General features: G+C 31.6%; 3 protein-coding genes across 3 annotated transcripts in view; 2 read left to right on the top strand and 1 right to left on the bottom strand.

Annotated features, from left to right (window-relative positions):
• Positions 1–9,134, bottom strand: part of LOC117182125 (protein YIPF6) — a 22,649-nt gene extending 13,515 nt beyond the window's left edge. The window contains exons 1-6 of the mRNA XM_033375165.1: positions 8,680–9,134; positions 6,307–6,441; positions 6,067–6,145; positions 5,730–5,772; positions 5,533–5,661; positions 5,282–5,439 (exon numbers count right to left, since the gene is read on the bottom strand). Coding sequence (XP_033231056.1) covers positions 5,282–5,439; positions 5,533–5,661; positions 5,730–5,772; positions 6,067–6,145; positions 6,307–6,441; positions 8,680–8,709 — 574 coding nt within the window. The 5' untranslated portion in view covers positions 8,710–9,134. The remainder of the gene's footprint in view (positions 1–5,281; positions 5,440–5,532; positions 5,662–5,729; positions 5,773–6,066; positions 6,146–6,306; positions 6,442–8,679) is intronic.
• Positions 9,135–9,227: 93 nt separating this feature from the next.
• Positions 9,228–11,614, top strand: LOC117181606 (coiled-coil domain-containing protein 134-like). Its single transcript, XM_033374468.1, has 3 exons — positions 9,228–9,542; positions 10,395–10,604; positions 10,689–11,614. The coding sequence occupies exons 1-3, from the start codon at positions 9,395–9,397 to the stop codon at positions 11,018–11,020; spliced, it is 690 nt and encodes a 229-aa protein (XP_033230359.1). The 5' UTR covers positions 9,228–9,394; the 3' UTR covers positions 11,021–11,614.
• Positions 11,615–15,302: 3,688 nt separating this feature from the next.
• Positions 15,303–26,718, top strand: LOC117181345. Its single transcript, XM_033373914.1, has 9 exons — positions 15,303–15,638; positions 19,869–19,996; positions 21,674–21,785; positions 22,707–22,834; positions 23,017–23,222; positions 23,328–23,623; positions 23,719–23,965; positions 24,779–24,970; positions 26,170–26,718. Exons 1-9 carry the CDS (start codon positions 15,587–15,589, stop codon positions 26,273–26,275), a joined length of 1,467 nt encoding a protein of 488 aa, XP_033229805.1. The 5' UTR covers positions 15,303–15,586; the 3' UTR covers positions 26,276–26,718.
• The last annotated feature ends 8 nt before the right edge of the window (positions 26,719–26,726 follow it).

Here is a 26,726-nt window from a genome sequence, read left to right as displayed (position 1 = left end):
CGCAGGGCCTATGACAAAGCCACCGAACGCGTCCTCGGGTTGCGGATAGAGGGTCCCTGTACCAAGGGTTTCTGCTGAATATGGTTACAAAAATAAATAGGCTGGGCGACCTCTCAGAGTACGCAGCTTATCCTTGCATGCGGGGCTCTACAAGGATTGACGAACCCCTTTCCCTAGCTTCTCGTGGGAACAACAATGACAACACCACACATAGTTGTAGTAAGTGCGGTTCAAAACAACAGAACGCGCAGACCTCCCGACAATGGGTCCGTCAACAATGCCGACTTGCTAGAGTGCTACGATGCGAGTGTGGCCCCTGAACGGGGTTACATGGCACAGCTGCATGCTCTGTGGTGCGAGAAACACCCGGAGCTATCGCACTTCTCGCAGCAACGTCTGCGTAATCATACTGAACTACTCCGAAAAAGGGGCTATGTAAGCGGAACGCCTACTCTACCGAAGCTAGAACAAGCCGGTAACAGATAAAGAGAGGCGACACTAAGATCAACCGCGGGCAGGCATCCAATAGAGGAAGAACGATGCTTTATGACCCGGAGAAACATCAACAGCAAGGTTTCTCTCAAGCCTAGAGATCTGGCTGAAATGGATGACGAGCTTCGTGGACATTTTTCCGGAGAATCCGACCTCTGTGCTATCAATTATTGTGTGTATAATGCAGCGAGAGCTTTGGCGAATTCGAACCGTAAAACAAAACCAACGGTTGACCATAAGACCAAATGACGAATGCATTAACTTGCCATAAATATAGGCTGGGCAAGACAGTACAAGTCCCGCATTTAGTGTGTGATTAACTACATCACATCTAGCAGAAATTTTACCGCCAAGGTTCGAAAGTTCGCGCGCGAACTCCGGACCCGTTATCGCTCACTTAACAAGTCAAAGCTGCTGACCATCAGGCAGCATATTGTTGAGAGAATACGGATACTATCTGACGCTAAGAGAAGTCTAGAGGGTAGGGAGAGGTGGGTCAGGGAAAATCAACAGTTTCTCTCTGACCCATCTCGACTCTTCCAAGACCCTCCAGTTACTGTCGAACACCCAGCCAAACCAGAAGAGGTCGAAGTATTTTGGAGAGAAATCTACGAAGTGCAGCATAGACTGGACGCAGACTCAGAAAATATAAATAGCTTCAAGGAGTTATGTGATGCCCTCATAACACCTGATAAAGAATGCCCACCCAATCACTACCGAGGAGGTGAAAAAAGTATTAAGAAGGATGAAGAACTATTCCGCACCGGGACCAGATTGTATCAAAACCTTCTGTTAGAAGAAGTTTTCTTCAACTCATCATCATTTGGCCCGTATTTTCACCTCATATTTAAAGTCGGAAGAGCCGATTCCGGAGTGGTTGGCGGAAGGGCGCACAATACTCCTGCCGAAAATAGGCAACTTAGCTGACCCGAAGAATTACAGGCCAATCACTTGTCTGAACACACTTTATAAGATATTTACAGCTATCCTAAATGATAGGGTTGTTTGGGCGATTGAACCTGTGTGGAAAGAAATTTGTGAACAACGAGGCTCAAAGAAAGGCGTAGCGGGATGTCGGGAGAACCTGTTCATCGATAGATATGTCTGCAAAGATGCAGCATTCTACCATCGTGACCTATCGATAGCCTGGATTGATTATTGGAAAGCTTTCGATTCGACCTCCCATAGACCTATCATCTGTCGTTTAGAAAGCTTAAAGGTTCATCCGCAAATAGTTAGGTGCATAGAGAGATTGATGCCGCTTTCGAAAACCAGATTTATTATCTCATCTGGAAAAAATCGTGTGACAACTAACAAGGTCACCTTTCAGAGAGGTGTCTTTCAGGGCGACACCATGAGCCGACTCCTCTTTTGCCTTACATTATTGCCACTATCTCTAGCATTTCGCCATTCCGGCGGGTACTTTTGCGGCAAACCTGCAGATCGAAAGTACAGGGTAACTCATGTATTTTACATGGACGATCTTAAGATCTGTGCTAAGACAAAGAGCAACTACATCTAGCTCTAGGGATTTTCGAACGATATACTAAGGAAATTGGAATGGAATATGGGTTAGACGAATGCGCCAAGGTTTATTTGAAGCGAGGAAAACTTAATGGCATCCCTGAAGATCGTGAGCTAATGATAAAAGCGCTATACGACACCTTTGCGCTGAAGAGACTTATACATACCTGGGCGTGCCACAGAGCCGCATTCAGGATGTGATATCTGTAAAGGATACTCTCTGAAGCAGATACAAACATCTCATCCGGCAGATTTGATCTTCCGAACTGTCGGCGATGAACAAAGTATCTGCAATGAACATGCTTGCCGAGCCGGCAGTACTCTATTCATTTGGAGTAGTTCCATGGACGAAGAACGAGCTCAGATCCCTTGATATCGGGACAAGAAAGGTTATGCACATGAAAAAAAGCATGCATCTTAAGTCTTCCGTTCCGCGACTGTACATATCACGCCGTAGAGGTGTTCGCGGAATATTGAGTCTTGAATGTCTTCACAACAGGATTATTCTGGTTACAGCACATAGAGTTGCAAATGGAAGAGACCCTCTTCTTAAAATGGTCAGGAATCACGAAAAGTGGGCAAAAGAGCGTTTCTGTACAAGGCAGCGGAGGAGGCTGCTCAAACACTCGGACTTAACTTCAGTATTAGGGATGAGCAAAATGCATCAAATCTTATCTCGAGTACTCACTCCTGAAAGCCCGGATTAAGAAAGCATAAGAGAAAAACTTTCGTGAACAGCTCCTCGATAAGAGGATGCACGATATCTTCCACATAAATGTGAAGGATCAGTCAATGCCAATACGGTGTCATTTCCACCTTAACATACGGTCGCCACATTTTGAGCCAAGCCATTTCTGATGATAGCTGCAGGGCGTGCCATGCACACCCCGAGCATTTAGTTCACATAATATCTAGTTGTCCAACTCACGCGGGAACGACCTACATTCAAAGGCACAATGCGGCACTAAGAGTGCTTTATTACCATCTCTGTCACTCTTACGGCATTAATCTTAATATCGCTCCGGTAAATGCTCCTATAGAAATCAAGTCAATTGTCGAGAATGGGAAGTGCCGCATATACTGGAACTTTATATTCTCGACAATTGTTTCTGTTGCTCACTCGAGGCCTGACACGGTTCTTCTTTACTTCGAGAAGCGAACCATGTTCGTCATCGAATTTTCGGCACCAGCTGACAAAAACATCATAGCCAAGGAGAATGAAAAGAAAGAGAGGTATGGAGACCTTATAAGGGAGTTTTAACAATTGTACCCGGAATATTCTGTTAAACTAATCGCCCTTATCATGGGTGCTCTTGGAGGTGTCAAGCTTTCACTCGCTAGTGGCCTAAAAAGCATCCCAGCGTGTCAACAATATGCTAAAACATTTGAGGGAAAAATGCAGAAGGCGGTAGTCCTTGGGTCGCTCCATGTTCTTAGGGTGCAAGAGGCTTTTGCTGGATCGTCGTATTGATTCCGTTACAGACTGTAACCACCTATCTCACGGTCGTGAGACGTGGTTGTGGCTGAAATTTTACCGCTACTTTGCTGGGAGCGGGTGCAATTTTCCAGATTAACACCATATTCTATATACATAGAATGTGATTTTTCCTATTCTGGTCGAAAAACTAAATAATTTTATTTTTCGGCCCACCCAAACCTGCAGTTGCACAAATTTTGAAAAATATAAGAAAAATAGTGTTCTGAATTTTTTTAAATAATAAATTTATAAGTTAATTTATGGAAGTACTACTTTATTATTTTGTTACCATTTGATTCAATTTTATATAAAACTTCTTAATTCAGTTCCTTATACCAGAATTGCTACAGAATTTCGATTTTAAAATTCTACATTGTAAAAAGATAATCAGAATCTGAAACCTAAGACTGATAGCTCTACTTTGGAAAATAAAAAGACATTTGGAAAAAGAGAGAAACACCAATAAGGGGGAAAATGGCATAAAATGAAACTTATTAACTTTGATTTGCAACACATATTTGCATAGATAAGGAAAATCTCTGAAGATTAATTCCCACTTCACCAATTCCACTAAAATTACTGAATATCCTCCAAAAACGATAAATTTATTCTTGAGTATTTCTAGATCCCAGGAATTTCGACATACTCAAGAATCATTTACAAATAAATTAGCTTCGAATTTTATGGACGACCGTATCTGAATTATTCTTCAACAGTATTTCTTTTTAAATTTTTAAACCTAGCAACCTGCATTATTTTCCGAAGATATATCAAGTTTGTAGTTCAATATGCCTTTTGAACTAGAATTGCCTTAATAATTTTTTTTGTTAATTTAAAGGTATTTTTCAATTTGCCAAAATATCTAGGTTGTAGTTTTTTTGGTCAATTTAAATCTTTGATAAGTCGAAAAACTTCATTTTTCCGTTCCGTTAAATTGAAATTTGATTTCTTTCAAAACTCGAAGCTTTCCTATTTTAATTCTACTTATTAATTGCGAAGGATTGCTTATTGGAACTGCTTTCAAAACAGAAAACCCTGAAATTTCTTATATTCATACAGATTAAATGCTTTTATTTAGCATTGTTTTTTATCGAAGCCATTCATATTCAAATATTGATAAATTCTAAACTTATTTATCTGAAAATTGTTTTTAAGCTCTATTTTTTTGTTTACTTTTGAACACTTCCGATTTCATATTTTTTACTCTTGAGAGTGATTAACTGATTTTATAACTTTCTCAATTTGATATATATTTATTTTTTGAATGATTCAACTTCAAACATATGAAAAAATTATGGCTGTAATTCAGAAACCATGCTTTGAAACAGCACGATTCAAATATATGACTTTGTTCACTTTTTAATGATCGGATTTGAGATTACTCGATTTCGGACGCTTTTTACTTAAAAATGTTAAACATATATGTTACAAATTAAAATGTTACAATATTGAAAGGTTTTGTTCAAAAAGTAACAACAAACAAACAAAAGAAAATTTAATAAAGTCCGAAATTTACGAAATAAAGAATAGATAAATTAAAAACATTGAAAATTATTTTTTGTATACATTAGCCTTTGAAATTTGAAATGGTTGACATGTTATTTTAGTCAATTAGCGAAGAATTTGGAAAATATTTTTAACCGGAAAGTGAAGAAATAATGGCATTAACATTAGATTCTTTTTCTTCACAATAGTAGAAGAAAGTAGCATCGCTGAAAAAAGTGTTAAACAGTCGCAATAGTGGCGTGAGTTCGGGCCCTGGAATTAAAATTTTATAAGTATATTTACCATATGTCGCCCATCCGAATCCAGTCATCGAAATGATGAATCTGGCGATGAAGAGCCCTACGTTTTGCTCAGCTATGAGAATGATTCTGCATATTAACAACGCAATTGCTGTCGGTAGTAAACAGTATCCTAAAACACACACACTCTGAAAGAAAGATCTGCAAAAAATACATAGAAAATTAGGAAATAGGCAATTAGAATAATAAAATTTTCAATTTTAGTTACTTAAGCACAAATTCAAAGAAATTTACATGTTTCCGCCTAATAATTTACTATTTAAAGTGACTATCATGGATCCAATCCACACTATGACGAAGACTTCGGCAAATTCTGGCCCACCGTCGTTTGAATCCGCAGACTCTGCGGAACCTTGCAGGATCCTAAAGTGAAAAATGCATATAATTCAAATAAAGAGGACAGTGAAAATTAAAACGTTAGGATAACTTACATTGCCATGAAGGTACATAATACTAGTGGTCCCCAAAGATCCCCTGCAAGACAGGAGCAAATACATTCATTATTATCGTACACTTCCACTTAAGAAACATATATTTAAATCAGAATGTAAAAGAATAACCTTTGCAAAAAAGGTCATAATGTTCATTCAGAGTTAATAGTTTTTCCAAAATTCTTCAATTTTAAATGGTGTTACAAATTCCAAATTTGACGTATTACAATTTTTATAAATAAAATTTAAAAGCTCGAAACTTAAGGTTACAACTGCTTTGGAACTAAAATTAGTTTTTTAAAGACACATTAATTATTATGAACAATAATATACATACATTCTTTGAGTAAACTCTTTTTTTCTTTAGGATATAGCACATGAAAAAATTTCTTTCCCACTGCTCTCACGTCTCTAAGCTGTAAAGTAATTATTTGTCTTAAAATAAAGGTTTGGAAATGTTTTGAAATTTTCAAACGCTTCAACAATACTTCATTATTAATGCGAATTAACACTAAAAACTTAATTTAATAATACTTAATAGCAATTAAAATTCAATTCTGATGTTTCTAATTCTTACAATTGTATCCCTAATTGGCTCATCTAATGTGTTGAATTCTGGCTCTCCAATATTCGCATTTTGCCTCGTTGGTCCTACTGTCATATCACCCTCGACATTGTGAGCATCTCTCGAGTACAATTCATCATCGTACATCTGTGAAGATAATATTAATAATTGAAGGGTGGCAAGCTATAAAGATTCAAACGCAATTTTTTACTTTTTATCAGGAGAGACGTTTTCGTACGTTTAATGCGTACACTTTAACTACATATTTAAGTATCATAAATATTATAACTTAAATCAAAAACTGTGATTTAAACGTCTAAGGGATTACAGCCATACATTGTAAATGAAATTTTTATCGATTTATTTTTAAAGAAGGTTCTCAAAACACCTATGGCTTTGACGATTACATTCTCATCACGAAACTCGCGCTTCGCGCTCGATACTTTGTATCCAATTGAAAAACTTCATAAAGATAATTTGTAAATCTTGTTCAAATCTATTAAAAACAACGTTTTAAACTTACGGCTTAAAAACAAAAATTGCATATTTTTTAAGATGATCCAACTTTTTGAACTTTTGTCTAATTAAGAAATATGATGAGAATAGTTTCGAAATACATATATTTTATACCTAGTAGAAATTGGGATTGATATTTCTTAACCTATACATCCCCCCCCCCTTTTTTTATAATTTGCAAGCATTTTTGCCTTATACCAGAAAATTGGACAAAAATTTCTAAAAGTAAAAAAATTGTTTTCTTCAAATTTTGAAAGCTCTAAATTTTTAATTTTGGTCTAATCGAAAAATTTAACTGAGACAGTTTCTTCAAGTCTATCCATCTATAAGAAACTTTGACAAAAATTTCTAAATTTTTAAGAAAAAAAATGTTCAAATTTTGGAAATGCTTTAAGTTTTTTTAATTTTGGTAGGGAATATCTGCTTAACGAACTCAACCTTCATTTTGGAAACCTTAAGAAGTGTATGAAAGGCATACTCGACTGGACAGATCCTTCAAAATTTAACGTGTCTACAAAATTCAGCTAACCATACATACAAACAGACATATGGATAAACAGACACCGAAATTTTTTTATGATATTCGGAATCTGTGAGTGTGAGAACGTACATATGCGTTAAAACCTAGAGATCGAAAATTTTTATGATTACATTACACTCTCGTGAATGAGAATGTAAAAAGAAAGTACTTTCGAGATATTTTCATGCAATAATTAGGAAGTAAATTGGCAGTTTTCAAATATCAGTTCGCGAAGCGCAAAGAACCGATACATTTAAGATTTTTTCGCTTTTTTGGAAAACTTTCACTCCCATATGTTTATTTTGCATATAATTTGCAAATCAGTTTTTAAATGTTGACCCTAGGAGTTTATAAAGAAATTTATCTTTTCTGGAATTGGTATTTTCATCAGAATTCGCGTTATTTTCATTCGCATCAGACACGTGAAACGCATATTCATGCAAAAAATGAAATAAATTTAATACTGAATTCAGGGGCCAACAAAGTAGTTGAAAATAATTATCCAGTCTCGAGAGTATTGAAATTCTAGTTCTTATTTTAAGGTTAGAAACAGGCGGCCATAATTATTATTTTTTGTTCTCATATATTTTTGTAAGTTTATCTCCTTAGAAATGAGAGAAAATGAAATTATTAATTTATTATATTTAATATTGTATTATATACATGTTTTTTTAAACAGTGATTATGTCAGGATAACGAAGAAAATATTATTCAATTTGAACAATGCAGCCTAAAAAAATCCTTTGAGAAAAATGTGTATTGGAATTATAATGTTTCTGATTGTTCGAGCAAATGAAGTAATAAACCTGATTTAGAAAATTCGGCGATTCACTTTTTATGCACATAAGCACCCTTCAATTTTACTTACAATGGTATTTAATTTTTTTGAATACGATTGTAGAATTAGGTATTTAAAGCTGAATGGAATAATTTACGTAACATTTCAAGGTATTGATAAATAATATATAATATTAGTCGTTGTAGTTAATAGAGTTTTCAAAGAACCCTGTAAAAAGGAAACAAACGATTCCAAATAATCTTATACATTCTAATTAAACTCGGAATAGTTTCTAATATTTTGTTCACACTGATTTCAATTTAAAAACCTATTTCTTAATTAAACAGAATTACATAAATAATTATGATTCTTTGATGAAATATGCCACATGGTCGAATTATCAGTAACAAATAATAAATTTGACATTTGCTTAAAAATGTTTCTTTTCAATAAAATTAAATTAAAAATTAGATAAGGTTATTATGTTAGATGTGATAAAAATAGGTTAGATTTTGCTAAAACTGGAGTACAAATCCGTAAATAAAAAGAAATACAATTTTTGAAAACTTACGTCAAGTCTAGCGTCATTATTCATCGCCATATTTGTTGTTAAATAACGTCACTAACAAAATTTTTCCAAAAACTTGTTTTTCACTTCCAAGCTCTGAGAAATTCAAATCTTTTCAACTCACAGGTGGCTTTTGATATCCACATTGATCTTCATTAGATTTCACTTTTTCTCAAATTAGTTGGTCAATTTATTTTGTATATTCGATATAATTATGAACGAGAATGGTCAAAGATATTGAATGGTTATGTTTCACTTACACGTGAACTCTACTTCTGTTTAACAATTTCAGACAATTTTAGTCTACTTGTAAATTGTCGACATTTATTAGAATTTTTCTATATTTCATCGACATCGGCGCCAATTTGTTAGAAAAAGCACATTTTGAGCCAGGACTGCGTTATTTAAGGACCTTGAGGATGTTAAGGACTGTCGATGACATGACACTTGTCAGGAACTGTCAAACGTGTCAAACTGTCAAGATGTGTCATGTCCGTTATCAGGAAGCTTACATAAAAATTCCGCTAGATGGAGCAATTTTCAAAATGGCAGTTTCAAAAATGCACGTACACACGTAGGCTCGCTACGAGCAATAATATTAAGAAGAGTAGAATTAGGGTTCTTTTTATTAACCGTAGAGTGATGAATTTTACTTCTAAATGTTTAAGAAAAAAACTCGTGATTGCTAAAGTAGATTAGTCGTGGCAATATTTTGAAAATGATAAGGTTTTTCAGTAGTTTATTCTTGTTATCAGTTTTCTGTAGTGCGCTTGCGCAGGAGCTGGTGCCAAAGGAGCAAAATGAACCAGTCAACGGTAAGAACCCTCGGGAGCGGGAACCATTCAAAAATCCGGATTTGGAGATCTGTATCCTTTTATTCCTTTGAATAATTATTAGTAAATTTAATTATTGATTGGCTTTATTTATCATAGAAGTCAAGAATTACAATTCTTTATTTGTAAATGGGATTCTATTAAATTTGATGAATTAAACGTTTTATGCATTCGAAATATCGAGTTTTTAAGGGCATGTGATACTTAGAAAATTTCGATTTTTAGCAAAATCTGATTAATTTGCATAGCGCTTAGGAATTAGTATCGATTTTACCAGTGTTAGGTTCCGACGGCTTTTTTTCTAGAATAATCAATATTTTGTCTTACCAATTTGGGAAATGATAAAGAACATGCTAGTGGACGTCCCCACACACTTTATTTGTGTTTTTTTTTTCAAAAATTTTTTTGATATTGCTAACAACGTATGTACATTTGGAGGTTATGTATGGTACAATTCTCCTGTGCGTTACTTCAAAACTACACAATATTTTTGGCCGAAAACTTTGGACTTGCAAATAAACATAGTAACTAATCTCCCGGAACTAACCCTTTTTGCAGGCATTCAAAAAAATTTATTTCATAAATAATTTCCAGATTATCGGAAGGGCAGAGATGAAAAACGAAGTAACCTCAAAATAATACATATGCATAAAATGTTTATTTAGCACAATAAAATTTTTTGTTATCCCTCAAAAAAGAGTCCGGGGACGTCCGTTATGATATTTTATAGCATCTCCGAATTCAGTTTTTGAAAATTTTCATTTTTTGGAAAAAAGCCGGGGAAACTAAGTATCACATGCCCTTAAAACTTATATTTACATTAAATAGCAAATCTTTAATATTTTGATAATATATTATTGAACTTTCCTTGACTATAATCTTCAGTTAAAAAATTATTCGTGAAACGAAGAAAAGAACATATGGAGGCAATTAAAGGTCTCCTCAAAATGGAAAGTTATGAACGCCGATATAAAATGATATCAGTTATGACCGAAAAAGTATACAACGTTATTGAAACAAAAAAGCATGTTTTGGAAAAAGCAGGGTTTGTTCCAAATAATATTTCCTTTCCAAAGGAAACAGAAATCAAAGATGGTAACTAAACTATCCTATAATTATATACGATTCTATATTTATAAATATAAATAAAAACATTATTTTCTATATACATATGTTCAGCTCTTTCGAGTATTCTCGAAAACACAGCCCTTTTCGGAGACATAGTTCTACATATTCCGGACATCATGCACAGAATTTTGAAGCAACAACCTATGTGGCATTCGATAATGAGATGGTCTTTTAGTTTTGTGAGTCAAATGAGACACCTTTTGGATAAATCAACATTCACGATGCTCCACTTGGCGGAGCAGGAGCTTCAATTTGTTCCTCGGGATCCAAACTACGTCAATCCGTATTGGACGAATCCATCTGAAGAGGCAAATAACAAAAAGGCGACCTTCAAGAAAGAAAAACGAAAAAAGGAACCGAGAATCACGAGAATTGAATTGTAAATAGTGTTAAGTCCATTCCCCGGATGTCTAATTATAACTGAAATTTAGAGGAAAAGAGAGAAAACACATTTAAAATTAAAAAGTTTTTAATTAAATTTTGGTTTAAATTTATCGATTTGGAATTTTTATAATTTTAGTGATATTTAGAATTTGAACTTACGAATAAAAACCTTTTAATTAAAAAGCCTTCGAGCGAGAATACTGAACTAATTTCTAAATTCAAAATTAATGGTCTGAAAATACCATATTTACATAAAAATGCTCAAATGTTCGTAAGTCGATATTTTAATTTCACTCACTGTCCATTTAATATTGTATGATATATCCTATAGTCTGATACTATTTCTACGTTTTTACTATTTCACAATCAAATATCTGCGATTCGTCAAGTGTTTAGAAATTGTAGACACAATAATTTTTTAATATTTAATTTTAAGCTAAAGTCGTGTGAGACTTCGTAAATTTTTTCCGTTTGCAGGCGCGAAATACTTTCAAATTGGTATCATGTGTTACGAAATTTGACAGGCTTTCTCAAATGCCAGAAAAATAACCAAAATATTGATAACAGTATATTGCGCTACAGTGCGGAAAGTAGACTATTCCACACGAGTGTGGAACACACAGTATTTTTGAAACAAATGCAGGGAATTTTAAATTTGCGAAACAATCAAAAAAATCAGAGAATTTGGAAATTTATGGTAAAATAACTATAAAAGTTTTAAGAACAGAAATGAAAGAAATTTTTTGGAAATTTTAGATATCCAAAGCTTTTTGGAAATTTATGGAAAATTCAGAAATTTCAGTACTTAAGGGCATGTGACACAGCTAAATACCTATATTACCGACCTCACTTTTTCAGTTCACTGAATGTCTTTTTGAACCTAAGAACTTTTTTGTAGATAAAATATCGAGCTGAAACTTTGGAAAATGTATTAAGAGTACAATAAAGTACGTTTAGGTACTGCATTTTGGTAGGAACTTCACTGAGAATTATTTTATCTTTTTTCTGAACCTCGACATTTTTTGAACGTTCCAACCTTTTTTATACATAAAATATCGGTCTCAAACTTTGAGAAATGCAAGAGCCGAAAGAAAACTACGTTTAAGTACTAAGCTTAAAAAAATATATTTTAACAATCAATTCTATCGGAATCAGCCGGTAGGGTTGTACACGAAAATACGAACCCTGGCGGCCACTAGACGAGGCTCTAGAGGGTTCGTATTTTCGTGTACAACGTTACCGGCTGATGCCGATGGAATTGATAGTTGAAAATTTTTTTTACATCTTTTATTATTAAGATTTGTACTTAAACGTAGTTTTCTTTCGGCTCTTGCATTTCTCAAAGTTTGAGACCGATATTTTATGTATAAAAAAAGTTGGAACGTTCAAAAAATGTCGAGGTTCACAAAAAAGATAAAATAATTTCTAGTGAAGTTCCCACCGAAATGCAGTACCTAAACGTACTTTATTGTACTCTAATACATTTTCCAAAGTTTCAGCTCGATATTTTATTTATAAAAAAAGTTCTTTAAAAAAACATTCAGTGAACTGAAAAATTGAGGTCGGTAATATAGGTATTTAGCTGTGTCACATGCCCTTAATGGTAATTTATCAGTCTTACTCAAACAGCACAAACGCAGCAGCCATAAAAACGTATTTTAATTCCTTTTTATCACGGGTTCGGAATTGGTCACTTACCGCACGACAAGGCCATAAGGCGTAGGCAGCCAGGGGAATGGGATTGACCAGGGTTTGATCCCCCCCTCGAAATTCTTGAAGCATGTACATAATATACATATACTTTCTTATGTGCCACTGAAAATCCCCCACCCCGAAACTTCCGTGCATATGTTACAAAAAAATGGTTTGTACATAGTTACCTCAAAAATCGATGTAAATTCTGCCATACAATCAATATTGTGTAAAAAAATCATATTTTAGCAATAAATTGAAAATAGTAGAAAAAGTGTAAAAAATATTTTATTGATGTTCCGAAAATGAAAATTTTATGAACTATGAGGGCGCAGTCCCATGGAGGTAGATTAGTAGAACAGTGGAACAATTTTACCAATGGGGTGCCTGCACAAGCTCTAGGCAGTCAACTCATTGGTCAAAACTAATCTACTAATCTACTTCCATGGGACTGCGCCCTAAGATCCAAGGATTAGGTATTTTCACTCCAACAAACAACTAACTTCACTTCTTAGATTGTTGAGGGGAAAACAGACGAAATGGATGGGATTCAGTTTATTTTTGCCCTATTTTGCTAATATCTTCGTAAAAGATGATTTTTTCTATATAAGTCTATTTGAAAAATATTTTTAATTTTTTAATTTCTATTTAATGAAATAAAAAAATGATGATAATTATTATTAATTTCAAAGTTATTACAGAAATAAAGGTTTGTTCTATGCATTTGATCCATTGTTTTCCCCCTCAGCTTTTACAGAAGTGAAGTTAGCTGATGGCTGAAGTGACAATACCTAATTAGAAACGTGATATTGAACTTTGAAAAGAACCCTATTGCATTTATAAACATTTAGAAAAAATCAAATTAAATGAACAAAAGCAAAAAATAAATTCTCAAATTTATACTTGATTTTCTAAGAATTTTCGAGAATTTATTTTCAATACACATAAATTATCTCGAATTCGCATGCTCGGTGTCATAAAAATTTGCTAGAATTTGAATTTGAATTTCAAATTTGGAATCTTGGATATTCAAAGTATTATTTTCGATATTCAGAATTTGAAGGATTGGAAAATCGGATCCATTAAAACTTGATGTCATCAAAAATTTTAATCAGATAGAGTTTAAAAACACAGCTTACTCAAATTGTGATTTTAAAATTACAATCCTTAAAATTTAAACCTTGTTTTTTTAAGTACTGACATCTTTTCATGAATAGCCGGATTTTTCGATACAAATTGCGGGGACGAGAATAGGCGGGTATTTATTTCGAAATTTTAATACGATTAGCTAGAATTGGGTGGGACGAATTCGGTGCAAGGCCCTAAATAACTGAACTTTTAAGGCTATTTTTAAAATGCAAATTGAAATCTTCGAGGTTCCAAAGATTCGAGATTTTATTAATAAAATTGAATTGAATTGGAGTAAAATTTGAAAACCGTCAAATTTGAAAGTATCGAAACTTTAAGGTCACTGGAATTTAAATACCAAATTGGATTATTTTAAGTTTTAGTGAACCAAAATGACGATGTTAATAAATAAAATTGCATGGACGTGTGTCTTATGCTTATGCGTCTAATGCGAGGAAAAGTAGTGAGAACGATGAGAAAAATATTCATTGTGTAAAATCCTCCTTTGTGTAAGATCCTAGGGTCAAAAATAAAAAAAGTTCACAAATTTAACTCAAAACCAACATACGAGATTATAAATGTTTCAAAAAAGCGGAAAAATCTTAACCGTACCCGTTCCTGCCACCCGCTTCACGAACTGATTTTTTAAAATATTTTTAAGTTAGAGAAAAATCCATATTTTAAGTCATTTAAATTTTTGCAGGATCTAATTTCAAAGACTGTAAATATAAAAACTTAATTTAAAAATATTCTGATTTTTAATTAACAAGATTCCAGTTTGGGTTTTAAAGGAGGAAAGTCTTTAAAATTTGTATTGAAGTTTAAAATCATAAATACGATTTTTATATTTTGAGGGTAGAAAAAATCCAAATTTTAAGGTTTTTAAATTCTTACAAGTTCAATTTTTAAAAATGGTAAATTTGAAAGTATTTTCATTTCTAATTTTTTAAATTCCAATTTGGATTTTAAATATTTGAGGTCCTTGAAAGTCGGATCTAACACGTGATGGCATCAACATCTAAAGACTTTGAACAGAGACTTTTAAATTTCAGATCTTTAAAATTTTAGCTTTGAATTTCCAATTTGTATTTAAAAACTTGAATCCTTGGAGAGCTGAAGCTTATTGAATAACTTTATTTCAATAATCCTTTTCAGAAATCTCATATCGTTAGGATACTTCCCATCGAAAATAAACCATTTTTTGTAATTAAATTTGCTAATTGCAAAATAAACCCTTCTGCATAGGAATCTTCTAATAACCGCTGGGAAACGTTAACTACCCAGTTTCTGGATAAGGAGGATCCTTATTCCTGCAGCGATCGTCGGGCAGTCAATTTACAGCTATTTATTGGTGGCCGATAAAAGCTACTTTTCTCGAGCGTCTCTTAGGTGGTAGAAAGTGGTCAGCCAATGGGCTGAATAGTTTAAAGCCTGTTAAGTGACTCCATGGAAGAGGGCTTTGGTCTACAGTCTCTCTTGGTCTCGCTCCTGAGTCCAAAGCAAAGAATCGCTGGTCCCGGTACTCTTATTTTAGTGTCGTTTCATTTTTTCGTGGTTTACTGAGAGCTGCTGCTCAAGTTCTTGATAGCAGATGATACGTAATCTTCTATACGGAATTCCAAGGATATTAATTAATTTGTGTCGGAAAAACGTGTAAATAAATATCCTTCACTCTCCATCCGGAGAGAAAGACCTGCGATCTTGGTGAACGACCGTGAGCGTATTTTTTCGCCACGGGAGAAACCATGAAGTTCCTCGGAGCCTTGCTCCTCTGCTTATTTTTTACTTCAGTCTCTGGTGAGTCTATTTTTATCATTTTTAAATCTAAAATTCACAATTTCAATGTCAACAGGTTTTTAGATTCATTTCTCCAGAGTCTCATATTTATTTTACAGTTTATTTTTTATTGTTATTTCTACACGGACCTCGCCCTAAACTTCTGGTAAAAATGTGTTCTTCTATCCAGAAGGGAACGAAAAGGACCAAATTTTACTTTCTTTTCACTTTCTCCATTATCTCCATACCAGTCCACAATGTGTGTGAAACATTTTTTAAGATAAAAAGTAACTTGGGATTCTGTATTATATTTTTTCAATTAATTACAATTTTAACTTATATTTGTTTTTTTAACTTAAAAAACTTGCACATGGGATAAAAATGCTTAAAAATAAGGTTAGTCCATTTTTCGCAGGTTTGTAACTTTAGAAAGGCGAATTAATTATCTTTGAAAAAATTTAGAAAGTTTAATTTTTTTAATACGGAAAAAATTATAATTCCTTCGAACTGAAATCAACATTACGAAATTCAATTGTTAGTCCAAAATTTATTTTTTATACTAGTTTCATAAAATTAATATTTTGCATGCTGTTTACAGAATCAATACCTAAAGACTTGGAATGAATTTTTAATATAAAAATTCATTTGTATAATTAATTTGAAAATAATAATAAATATTTTAAATCAACATAATCGTTTTCTTTTCCATCGTTCTAGACATTAGTTGTTCATTAAACTCCTTTAAAAATTAATGTTTCTGAAGTTGGAATGTACTTAAAAATAATTTCAGGACGAAGGAAAAGAAATTGCTGATAAAGATTTTAAAAAATGTGACCAAGAGAAAAATGAGATTCTGCCAAGTTTCTCTCCCGTTTACATAAGATTCGCGCACACGAATATTGGAAATTTATATGAATGTGTTTCAAGATACTTCACCTGGTGCACAACATCATTGCCACATGCTGCACCTTCACTTTCCACTGTACACTGTCAACCTACCATTTTTATCTTGCACTTCATTACAACAATGTCCCTCGGAAAATGTATTTTTCTTTACTTATAATTAAATTTAAAAAATTGAAATAAGCGAGAGAACGTAAAATTGAACTTTTAGAGGCTCTTTTTTAATTTTCAATTGAAATCTTTTACATTCTAATTATATCGTTGAATTTTTATAAATAAATTATAATAAATCTAGTCAAAACATTTATTTTGTAGTTAAAAATAAAAATTAACAAAGTGAATTAAAGACAAAAATAGAATCATTAAGGTCCCTGGTGACTCTTGTCTGATCAAAGAAGGTGTTTTACTACTTGCAGATAAAACAATCAATTACTTCTGGAAATTATTCTTTGAATAAATAATTCATTTTTCCTTGAGGAAACAATTTTTCTTTTGTATCAATTTTGTTATTTCTGAAGTTTTTTTACATATAATATACATTTCAGTTTTTCTTTATTAAGACACCTTTTTGTACTTCATATTGAGGTTCTGTTATATTGATAAAATCATCAATTTCGCAAGAATCTCAAAAAATTTTATCATTCTAGAAACGTAGTGTCCCTTACTCAGAAATTCAGAAGCATGTTTCAATCGTAAGATCTTTAACCTTCAGTTAAAATGTAGAAAGTCTTTAGCGCAGGACCTAATATTGATAGAACTTGATTTTCTGAAAATTCTTATTAGCCAGTGACAAACGAAACTGGAACCCTCAAATTGTGAAATTTATTTTTTTATCCTATTTCTTCATTTTTCCAGTTTTGTTTTCTCTTATCAATTTTTAGTACTCTTTTATTTAATTACTCAGTCAATACTTTTTTATTTACATTTTAATGTATATACGAAGTTCCATTGAATTGGAATTTTACTTAAATGCTAATTCGAAATTCTATTGTAAAAAATAGTCTAATAATGAATTCAGATTGACCTTTTCAAATAATCAAGGTCAACGATAAAATCCTGAATTCCATACAATTTATTACGCAAAACTAGTTCTGCGTAAAATTGATTTCTGATACAATTTTATGCCCAACATTCCACAAGTTATTCATTTAGATCTAATACTTTAATTGTCAAACGAGTTTTTCCCCTCTTTTATCAAAACTTATATTCTTCCCAAAAAATATATCTGCTTGAATCAATTCAATTTCTAAGTGCTTTTACATTTTTAAATTTTATTCTTACAAAAAAATGAAAAACTGGGTATAAGAATAAAAAATTAACAATATCCTAGAATAATAGTAAGGTGCCCAATATATTGATCAGGTTTGCCTTATCAAATGAGATTTGCGTCATTAATGGGCCCAATGTATCTCGAGGTATTGGAATGCTCGTAACAAAGTTTCTCGCTTTCTCAAACCTCTTTTTTTCTGGGTCTCATCGGAATTTCTCTCGCCCATTTTCTAATTACATATACCAGTTTCCTAAAAATGTATTGTCCTTAATTTTTTCATCTTCAATCAACTAGTGTAAATAATAAAAAATCACTTAAAAAGTTAGAAAATAAAAATGCGATAAAAAATGGTTGAGTGGGCGGCCTTTAAGAATGAAGTGGGCAAAATAGGTTGTGAATTATTCAAAATATCTAAATTTGCATCAAAAGTTCAGTCAGTAATGGGTGTGATTAAATGTGTTACATTTATCGAGTTACGAGATTTTTCCTGAAATTGCACAATATATATTCAAACGATGCAAATTGCCTGCAAAATTCTAAGAATAACTGCAGTAATCTATCAACCGAGGAGAAAAGATTAACAATTTGCATGTATTTTTTAAAAATAAATCGAATTAAATGTTGGTATTCAGATCAGAGTTTGAGGTTTGTAAACATAAACTTCAATTTAATAAAGAATGTTTTACACTTAATTTGTTTAATTTCAAATTTTGAAATTTTAAATGCTTTCAATCTTTCAACATTTTCTGGGTTTAATAACTTATTTAAATTTGTTCAGTTTTAGAAATTATGTAATTTGAAACGACTTTTATTTCATATATCTAAAAACAGTTATGATATTAAGGATTGTGAAATTAAAATGGTTTAAACTTTTAACTCTTTAAATATTATATTTTTGAATTTTGAATCTTTGTGTAGGTATTTATGTCAATATTTGATCAACTAAGTATAATCTTAAAAAAGCATTTGAAATTGGATTATGATTATAACATAAACTCGATTGTCAATGAAACTGGAATACCTTTGGTTGCGTTAGTAATGTAAAATGTAAATTTGCAAGATTATTGAGCAACCTTTATAGAAAATTTAGCATTTTGTTATGTTGAAAACAAACGGCAGATAAAAAAGTAAAAGTGGAATACACTCTCACGGTCACCCAAACGTTTCAAAGTATTTTGTCAAGATCCTCAACCTTGACATTTTACTACCAAACTAGTTTTGAAACTCTTTAGATTTTTTTATCTTGTAAGTTGAAACTACTTCTTTTTCATGATTAATTAAAAATCAAATAATTTAAATGTGTAGAGAATGATCAAAAATGTAATTTTTACATATTTGATTTTTCCCTAACCACTTTCATCATTTACATTTTCATTATAGATTCATTGTAAACAAAATTGCAAAAATTCAAACCGATTGAATATGGTATCTAAATATAAATATTATGACTAAAGTTGCGTCTAATTTGTATGTCTAATTTTTAACTGATTCAAAATTTGGCATTCTTATTTTTGGCTGCTTTCTGCATTTACTAAAATTATAAGGTTTTCTAAATTTGAGTCTTTCTTTATTTGCAGCCTTAAAATTTGAAGCGACCAAAATGTTGAAGAATTTTTTTGAAAGCATCCAGATTTTAATGGAACAGGAATCTGCAAATATTCTATTGAAAATTTTTAAGTTTAATTTAAAGATTAAAAATTTCTAAAGCGTCTAGAACTGAAAACAATAATTTCGAAGAGATCCATGATTGATAAAAATTCCAATATCATAGCAAAGCAGTTTGAAATGATTCAAGTTTAATTTGAAACAAAATAGAATGTAAAGTTTTAAAAATTTGACAACAGTGACATTTTTAAATTTTTAGTTGAAAAAAAATTAAAATTGCGTTCAGCCTTTGAAAAGATGAAATTAGAATTATTTATGATGAATTAAATTGGTTTAATATCGTAGAATTGCAAACTATAAATTTGAAAGACATTTTAGTTTGAAAAAAATGAAATTTCAGGATCTCAAAATTTGATAGCATCGAATTATTAGAATATTTATTTTGAAATGACAAGAAAAAATATTGTTTACAGTTAATGGTCAAAAGGGAAGTCAAAAAGCCAAAAAGGAAGATGAGAAAAAAGATGAAGAGTTCACATGTCCCGAGGGTCAAGGAAATGGTAACTTTGCAGATCCAGCAACTTGCAGAAGATTTTATCAGGTAAATTAATAATTTGTTATGTTTTGTAAAATTATAAATTATGGAATTAATGTTTAATTTCACAAATACTATCCTACATATTTCATGTTAAAATTATTTAAATAATTTACTATTGTTGAGCATGATGTTTTTTTATGTACTGGTCAATAATTATTGTTGCCTATCAAAGAAGTTTTGCTAAGGTCTTGTTTTACTTCAACTTTTAAATTGGAACAAAAAAGTTTTTCTAAGTTTAAACTTTATTCTTATTTAATGAAAGATTTGGGAATAATTTATATTTTGCTTATTTACTATTTACAATTTCTTAGTTTATTCATCCACATGTATTTGATTTCAATTTTTTATTTTTTACATCCTCATCTACACGTTTTCAGACCCCCTGAAGCCGAAAATCAAGTTTTGGCGATCTAGTCTGTCTGTCTATCCGTAAACACGATAACTCTTGAAAAAAATGAACAAATCCATTCAAGTTTTGGCAAACTTATTTTAGGCCCTAAAAGAAAAAAAGAGTTCGTTAACCAGCATTCCTTGACCAACGGTTATGGTTTTATCCATCGAAAAAGCTGTAAAAAACGAATATTCCGTTTATACGTCAAACGACGACAGATGCGCGAAAAAAAGTTTAGGAGAAGAATTGAAACTCTTCAAAATATCTACAATTTTTATTTCAACCATTTTTCGATAAGACTCGTTTTTTGTTTTGTTTCATGCATCGAAAATGCATAAGTCGAAAATTGGACACGAAGAAATCGCATTGAATCGAAACCATATCGTCCCAATTCAAGAAAATAGCATTTTGAACGAACGCGACGGAAAATGTTGATTCTATTCGTTGCGCCGTGTTGCCTCAACCCGGTAGAAACTAGAGGATGGTCGCTACACAACTCGGAGCGCCATTTTGATGCAACACGGGAGTTCGTATCGCGAGAGTCGTAAAATGAATTCCGTGTTGAATCAACACGGCCCATGTTGTATTAACACTATATTTTTCTCCGTGTAATTTTAAGCCAAGCGACGACAGATAAGTAAAAAAGTTTCAGATAAAAATTTTAGCTTTTTAAAAGACCTATCATTTTTCTCTCAACCATTTTTTGAAAAGACTCGATATTTTGGTTGTATTTATCGAAAATACTATGAAAAAAATTGAAAATTAAAATTTTAAGCCAAACAACGCGAGATATGAAAAAAAGTTCCAATGATGAATTCCAGGTTTTAAAAAGCCCTACAAAATTTATTTAAACCAATTTTTGATAGGAATCGTTTTAGTTTTATTTTTGAAAATACTTTCAACAAAATAGAACATTTAAATTTTGAGCCAAACGACGCAAAATACGAGAGACAGCCTTGAAGAGTAATTATATATTTCAAAAAGTCTTTTTCTTTTAGTCATTTTTTGTAGGACTGGTCATTTTTTGTTTCATTTATCGGAAGTAGTAAGCCATTTGCGATAAGGATGTGCCCCCTTAGCGGGAAGAATTTTTTTTCTAATTTAAGTTAATGGTAGGGTTTTCGACCAGGTTTTTTTAAAATAACACATGATGGTAGTTTTTTTGGTTTTTAAAAATCTAGGATTAATATTAATTCACATGTGATGTAATCTAATAATATAATAATTAGTATACTGTATTCTAATTTTTTATTTTGTTGTAAAATTATTGTTCTTATTTATTGTTTTAGTGTGTAGATGGATACCCCTATTTAAACAGATGTCCATCGGGCTTACATTTCGACGATATTAGCAAGTTTTGTACTTTTAAAAACGAAGCGCGATGCGGTCCAATCGCGATAAGTAAGTAATTTTTTATTCTTTTTTGATAATTAAAATTAAAAATGATATCAAGTTATATATAAAAAATGATGAAACTTCTTTTGGTTTAGATTTCGATTAAGGAACAGAATCCTTGTTTTACTTTAAACAATTTTGAGAAAAAATCTTCCAAAAGATAGAGTGCATAATTTAAAATTTAACAGTTTCAAATTAGAAGTTTTTAAAATTCAGCAATATTTAAATTTGATGCACGCACATCAATTAAGTTTGAGTCAAAACGTTCCGAATTTGAGCAATACAAAATTCAGGAATTTGAAACTTAATAATTTTCAATAATTATTCAAAGATACAGATTATCAAATTTAAAATCTTAAAACATCAAGCATCAGTATTTAAACGTAGTAAATAAAAATTCGAAGTAATGAGTGTAATTTTATAATTAAAATTTGATGATGAAATAAATGATTCTAAATTAAAATCATCTTAAATTTAATAATTCGCAATTTATTATAGTACTCCTAATTGTTTAGTTTTAAATATAGTATACCAAAGCTGAAAATTCAAATTGCGAAGAGTTCAGATATTTAAAACTTCAACTTTTGTAGGCTAAAAGTTGCAGAATTTTTAAATTCAAATCCTGAGAAAAAATGATTTCAACTTGAAGCTTTCAACTATGATAAATTTCAAATCATAAGCACAATGAAATTTAAAATATTGACTGCAAATCTTTAATATATTACAAAGAAAGTGCTACCATACTAAATCGAAAAAAGAATTCTGCCGTCTGAATAAAAGTCCCCGGTTTATAAACCTATGCCTACATTATACAAACTAAAATAAAATTATTTTAAATATTCAACAAAATCTAAACTTTCCTCTGAATATAGAAAAATGAGGAAATAATAACAAGAGTTCTTAAATAATTATCTAAATATTTTGCAGCCCCCGCCCCTGTAACTGAGACTCCCACGGATTTGGCGGAAAGATGCGATACTTCAAAATGTATTCTTCCCTACTGTTTCTGTTCTCGAGATGGAACAATTATTCCTGGTGGTCTTAAACCAGAAGATGTAAGAAAACATTGCCCTTTTTAAGATTTAATACAATATTAGAACTGAATTATAAAAAGATAAGAAATTTGAGTTTAGTGCAGTAGTTATTTTGAAAGAATTAATAATTTAAAAAAGCATTGCATAAGACTTCAAAAAATTGAAAGCCTTTGATTTCAAAACAAACCAATTTTAAATTTCAGACCCCACAGATGATAATAATGACTTTCGATGGAGCAGTAAATCACAACAACTTTGACCACTATCAAAAAATATTTGCCAAAGATAGAGTTAATCCAAATGACTGTCCTTTGAAAGGAACTTTCTTTATTTCTCACGAATATTGTAATTACAACATGGTTCAAAGTCTCGCTCATGATGGTCATGAAATTGCCACTGAAACAATTTCGTAAGTATTTTGAAAAACCTTTTCGGACAAATATAAAAAAATATCGAATATTTCTTTCAAATTTAACTATTTGGGCTTTAGACTAACAAATATATTTTTTCAAAGTCTCCAAAAAGGTTTAGAAGACAAAGGTTACGAAGAGTGGGTCGGAGAAATGATAGGAATGCGAGAAATTCTAAAACACTTCAGCAATATTTCAAGAAGTGACATTGTCGGTATGCGAGCACCTTATTTGAAACCAGGACGCAATACTCAATACAGCGTTATTGAAGATTTTGGATATATCTATGATAGCAGCATTGGAATTTCCCCTTCGAAAGTTCCAATTTGGCCCTACACCCTGGATTATAAAATCCCACATGAATGCAAATCAGGAACCTGTCCAACAAAATCTTTCCCGGGTAATAAAAAAGATGGTTATGAAATAATAATTTGAGAAAGTAAAATGTTCCTTGAAAAGAACTAATCTAATTGTCAAAATAAAATTATTTTTTAGGTATTTGGGAATTGCCCTTGAATGCTCACTATGTAGAAACTTATGAGGGAGGGCACTGTCCTTATCTCGATCAATGTGTGCTTCACAATCACGACCCTGAGGAAGTTTTCGAATGGTTACAAGAAGACTTCAACAGGTATTACGAACAGAATCGAGCACCCTACATGATGACTTTCCACACAAATTGGTTCCAAATCAAAGAACTGGAAAGAGGACTTCACAAATTTTTGGACTGGGCAACTACTCTGTAAGTTTTAAATTCATTAGTATAACCCAGTTGAAGACATGAGAATGACAACTGGATAAGAACTAAACACGAAATTTTACAGGACGACCAACACATGTTTTTGCGATAGGTTTTGAAATATAGAATTTTCATAAAAGTATCAAAGCATGAGTTCCCCAAGAACTCTACATTGAAGATGTGCAAACATTAGAACAAAATTCAGCGAGGGAGCGGGAAAACCAAGATGCTCCTAATCCAGTTTTCCATCTCATCAATTTTACAATTGCGTATTTTTTTTCTTTAAATCACGTGAATAAAGTAAGGACTTTTCGGGGCTTTAAAATATGTGCAATATATGTATTATTTGATATGAAAATTTCGAAAAATGTTTGTACTGAAATTTTGTAATGTATAAAAATACGAGAATGACAACTAGATAAAGACCAACAACAAAATTATGTCTAATCTAAATGATCATAATTTTACTCTAAATTATATAAGTGTGTAGCCATTTATTACAATGTTTCTAAGAGGTGAAAACATTTCTAAAGCATAATTTTCTGTGTTTTAGGGCGAAAACCCCTAATGGTTCTTATCCTGTTGTTATTCTCATATTTTAAAAATTCATTTTTTCTAGTGAATGGAGAAATTGGTATAACACATTCCTAACAGGAATCGACAAATAGGGTCCTAAATTATTTGTAGCAGTTGGAAAAAGAATTTTGAAATTTCGTCCTTATTCTGTTTTCATTCTCATGTATTCAATTTATTACTAAGAATCAAAATTAAATGTATAAACAAATATAAATAAATTAAATATATTTATGATTCCAGGCCCGACGTTTATTTCGTAACAGCCACACAAGCTTTGACTTGGATAACAGATCCAAAACCACTGAATTCGTTAAATAATTTCGAAGGGTGGTCTTGCAAAAGGAACGACAATCTTCCTGGACCTCCTTGCAATAATCCAAACAAATGTGCTCTTGCTTTCAAACCGCCAGAGTCAAATTTTACTGCGACTAGGTAAGTATATTTACATGTATGATAAAAGGGTGGCCGTTAAATGCAAGAAAAAATTTCCGGTCAGTTGCCGGTTTTTTTCCTTTCGGCAAAAAATTGTCCCCGTTATCAAAAATTAAGCTTAAGAGACTGAAAGTCTTTAATTTAAGTTAATTATATTTAATTCTAAGAGCTTCAAAATTAGACACTTTTTCAAATTAATAATTGGAAATTCTAAACCTGGTGAATTAAATAGATTTATATTAAATGCCGTCAAATTTTAACATTTCCGGAAACAAGTATTTAAAACGGTACATTTAAAGAAACGTTTGAGATTAAAAACTTAAAAATTAAGAAATTTATAAACTAAAATTTCAAATTAAAAGATTAAAACCCAAATAATATTATATTTGAAGGGTTGACAATAAAAGTGTTTGAAACATAGGCATTGAAATCTGTAAAATTTTAAACTTGAAAATTTTTAATTGAGTATTTCTAGTTCAAAGTTCTAAAATTCGAAAATTGAACATTGGTATCCTAGAAATTTTAATGCTAATACAGATTATTGTTTCATAAACCTGATATGATGTCAAATTTGAAGTGATTGGACAAACTTGAAAGATTAATGAGATAATAAGAATTTATAACATTTCCGATCAAAAAATAAATCTCCGCTATAATTTCATTCTTCACAAAACGATTCATTTTGAGCAGAATTCAAACTGTTAATTATTCCAGTTTTTCACAGTCAATTTATTTTAAAATATTTTAATATTATAGTTCAATTTAACATTTTTTTGAATAAATTAAGTTTATAGTCATATTTTCAGACAAATTTGATTTCTAATTGTTAAAGCCTTCAGTTTCCATTTAAAAATTTTGAATTTCAAAATAAATGATCAGAAATTAGGCCTTGAAGTGAAAAATGTTTAAACTAAGGATTTTAGAATTACACATTGTAAACTGCATGCTTTCAAACTTGAAAATGTTACAAACTGAAATTTTTAAGCACACAAATATTTTCAATTGAATTACTTAAAAATGGTATAATTTAATGTGAAATCAACTAAGTGAGATTTGAAGTAATGGGACAAATTTCTTGTTCATTTCCCAATTCAGTGACGACGCTGATATTGGAAAATTTTTAATTGAAACTCGAAACTTGAGACGTAACAAATCTTCAAATAGCTAATTATTTAAACGATTCTTATTCATTCTTCCAGGTATATGGAGGCATGCAAAGAATGTCCGAACAAATATCCTTGGGTGGGAGACGCGAAAGGGACAGGATTGGCCAACGACAACTACAATCCTGAGAAAAGAAAATAAATCTTGTATCTCTCAAAAAAAATTAAGACTAGACCTTGTACAAAGTAACGCCGTTTTCTCATAAGAAACCCCGTAATCGATATTGAATTAATCGACACCGACCATCGACTACGTTATAGCATTTTTTTCTACGAATAAATGTTATCTGCGAGGCCCAGATGAGATCTGGCGAATTTATGAATTTATGAAATATTTTGTGTCGAAACGAATGCTTTTTATATTAATTGAAGAAACTTGTGCGAAAAATTGCCGATCAATCCAGAACGATACTTGTCAACAAATCGCTCCGTTATTGTTTATAGTGCATGACTAGTGCAGTACATTTGAGAGTATGTTTTGACTACAAGTGTAATGTTGAATCCGTTGCTCAAATTCAGATTGTAGAAACTTCTAGCGATAAAAAAAAAGAAAACTGTCGAATAAAAATGATGTTTGTTGAGAAATTGTCCCT

Source organism: Belonocnema kinseyi, chromosome 10, assembly GCF_010883055.1.
Source record: "Belonocnema kinseyi isolate 2016_QV_RU_SX_M_011 chromosome 10, B_treatae_v1, whole genome shotgun sequence".
In the NCBI taxonomy this organism is placed as follows: domain Eukaryota; kingdom Metazoa; phylum Arthropoda; class Insecta; order Hymenoptera; family Cynipidae; genus Belonocnema; species Belonocnema kinseyi.
Note: the sequence above shows the minus strand (reverse complement) of the source record. Positions and strands in the feature narration are given on the sequence as shown.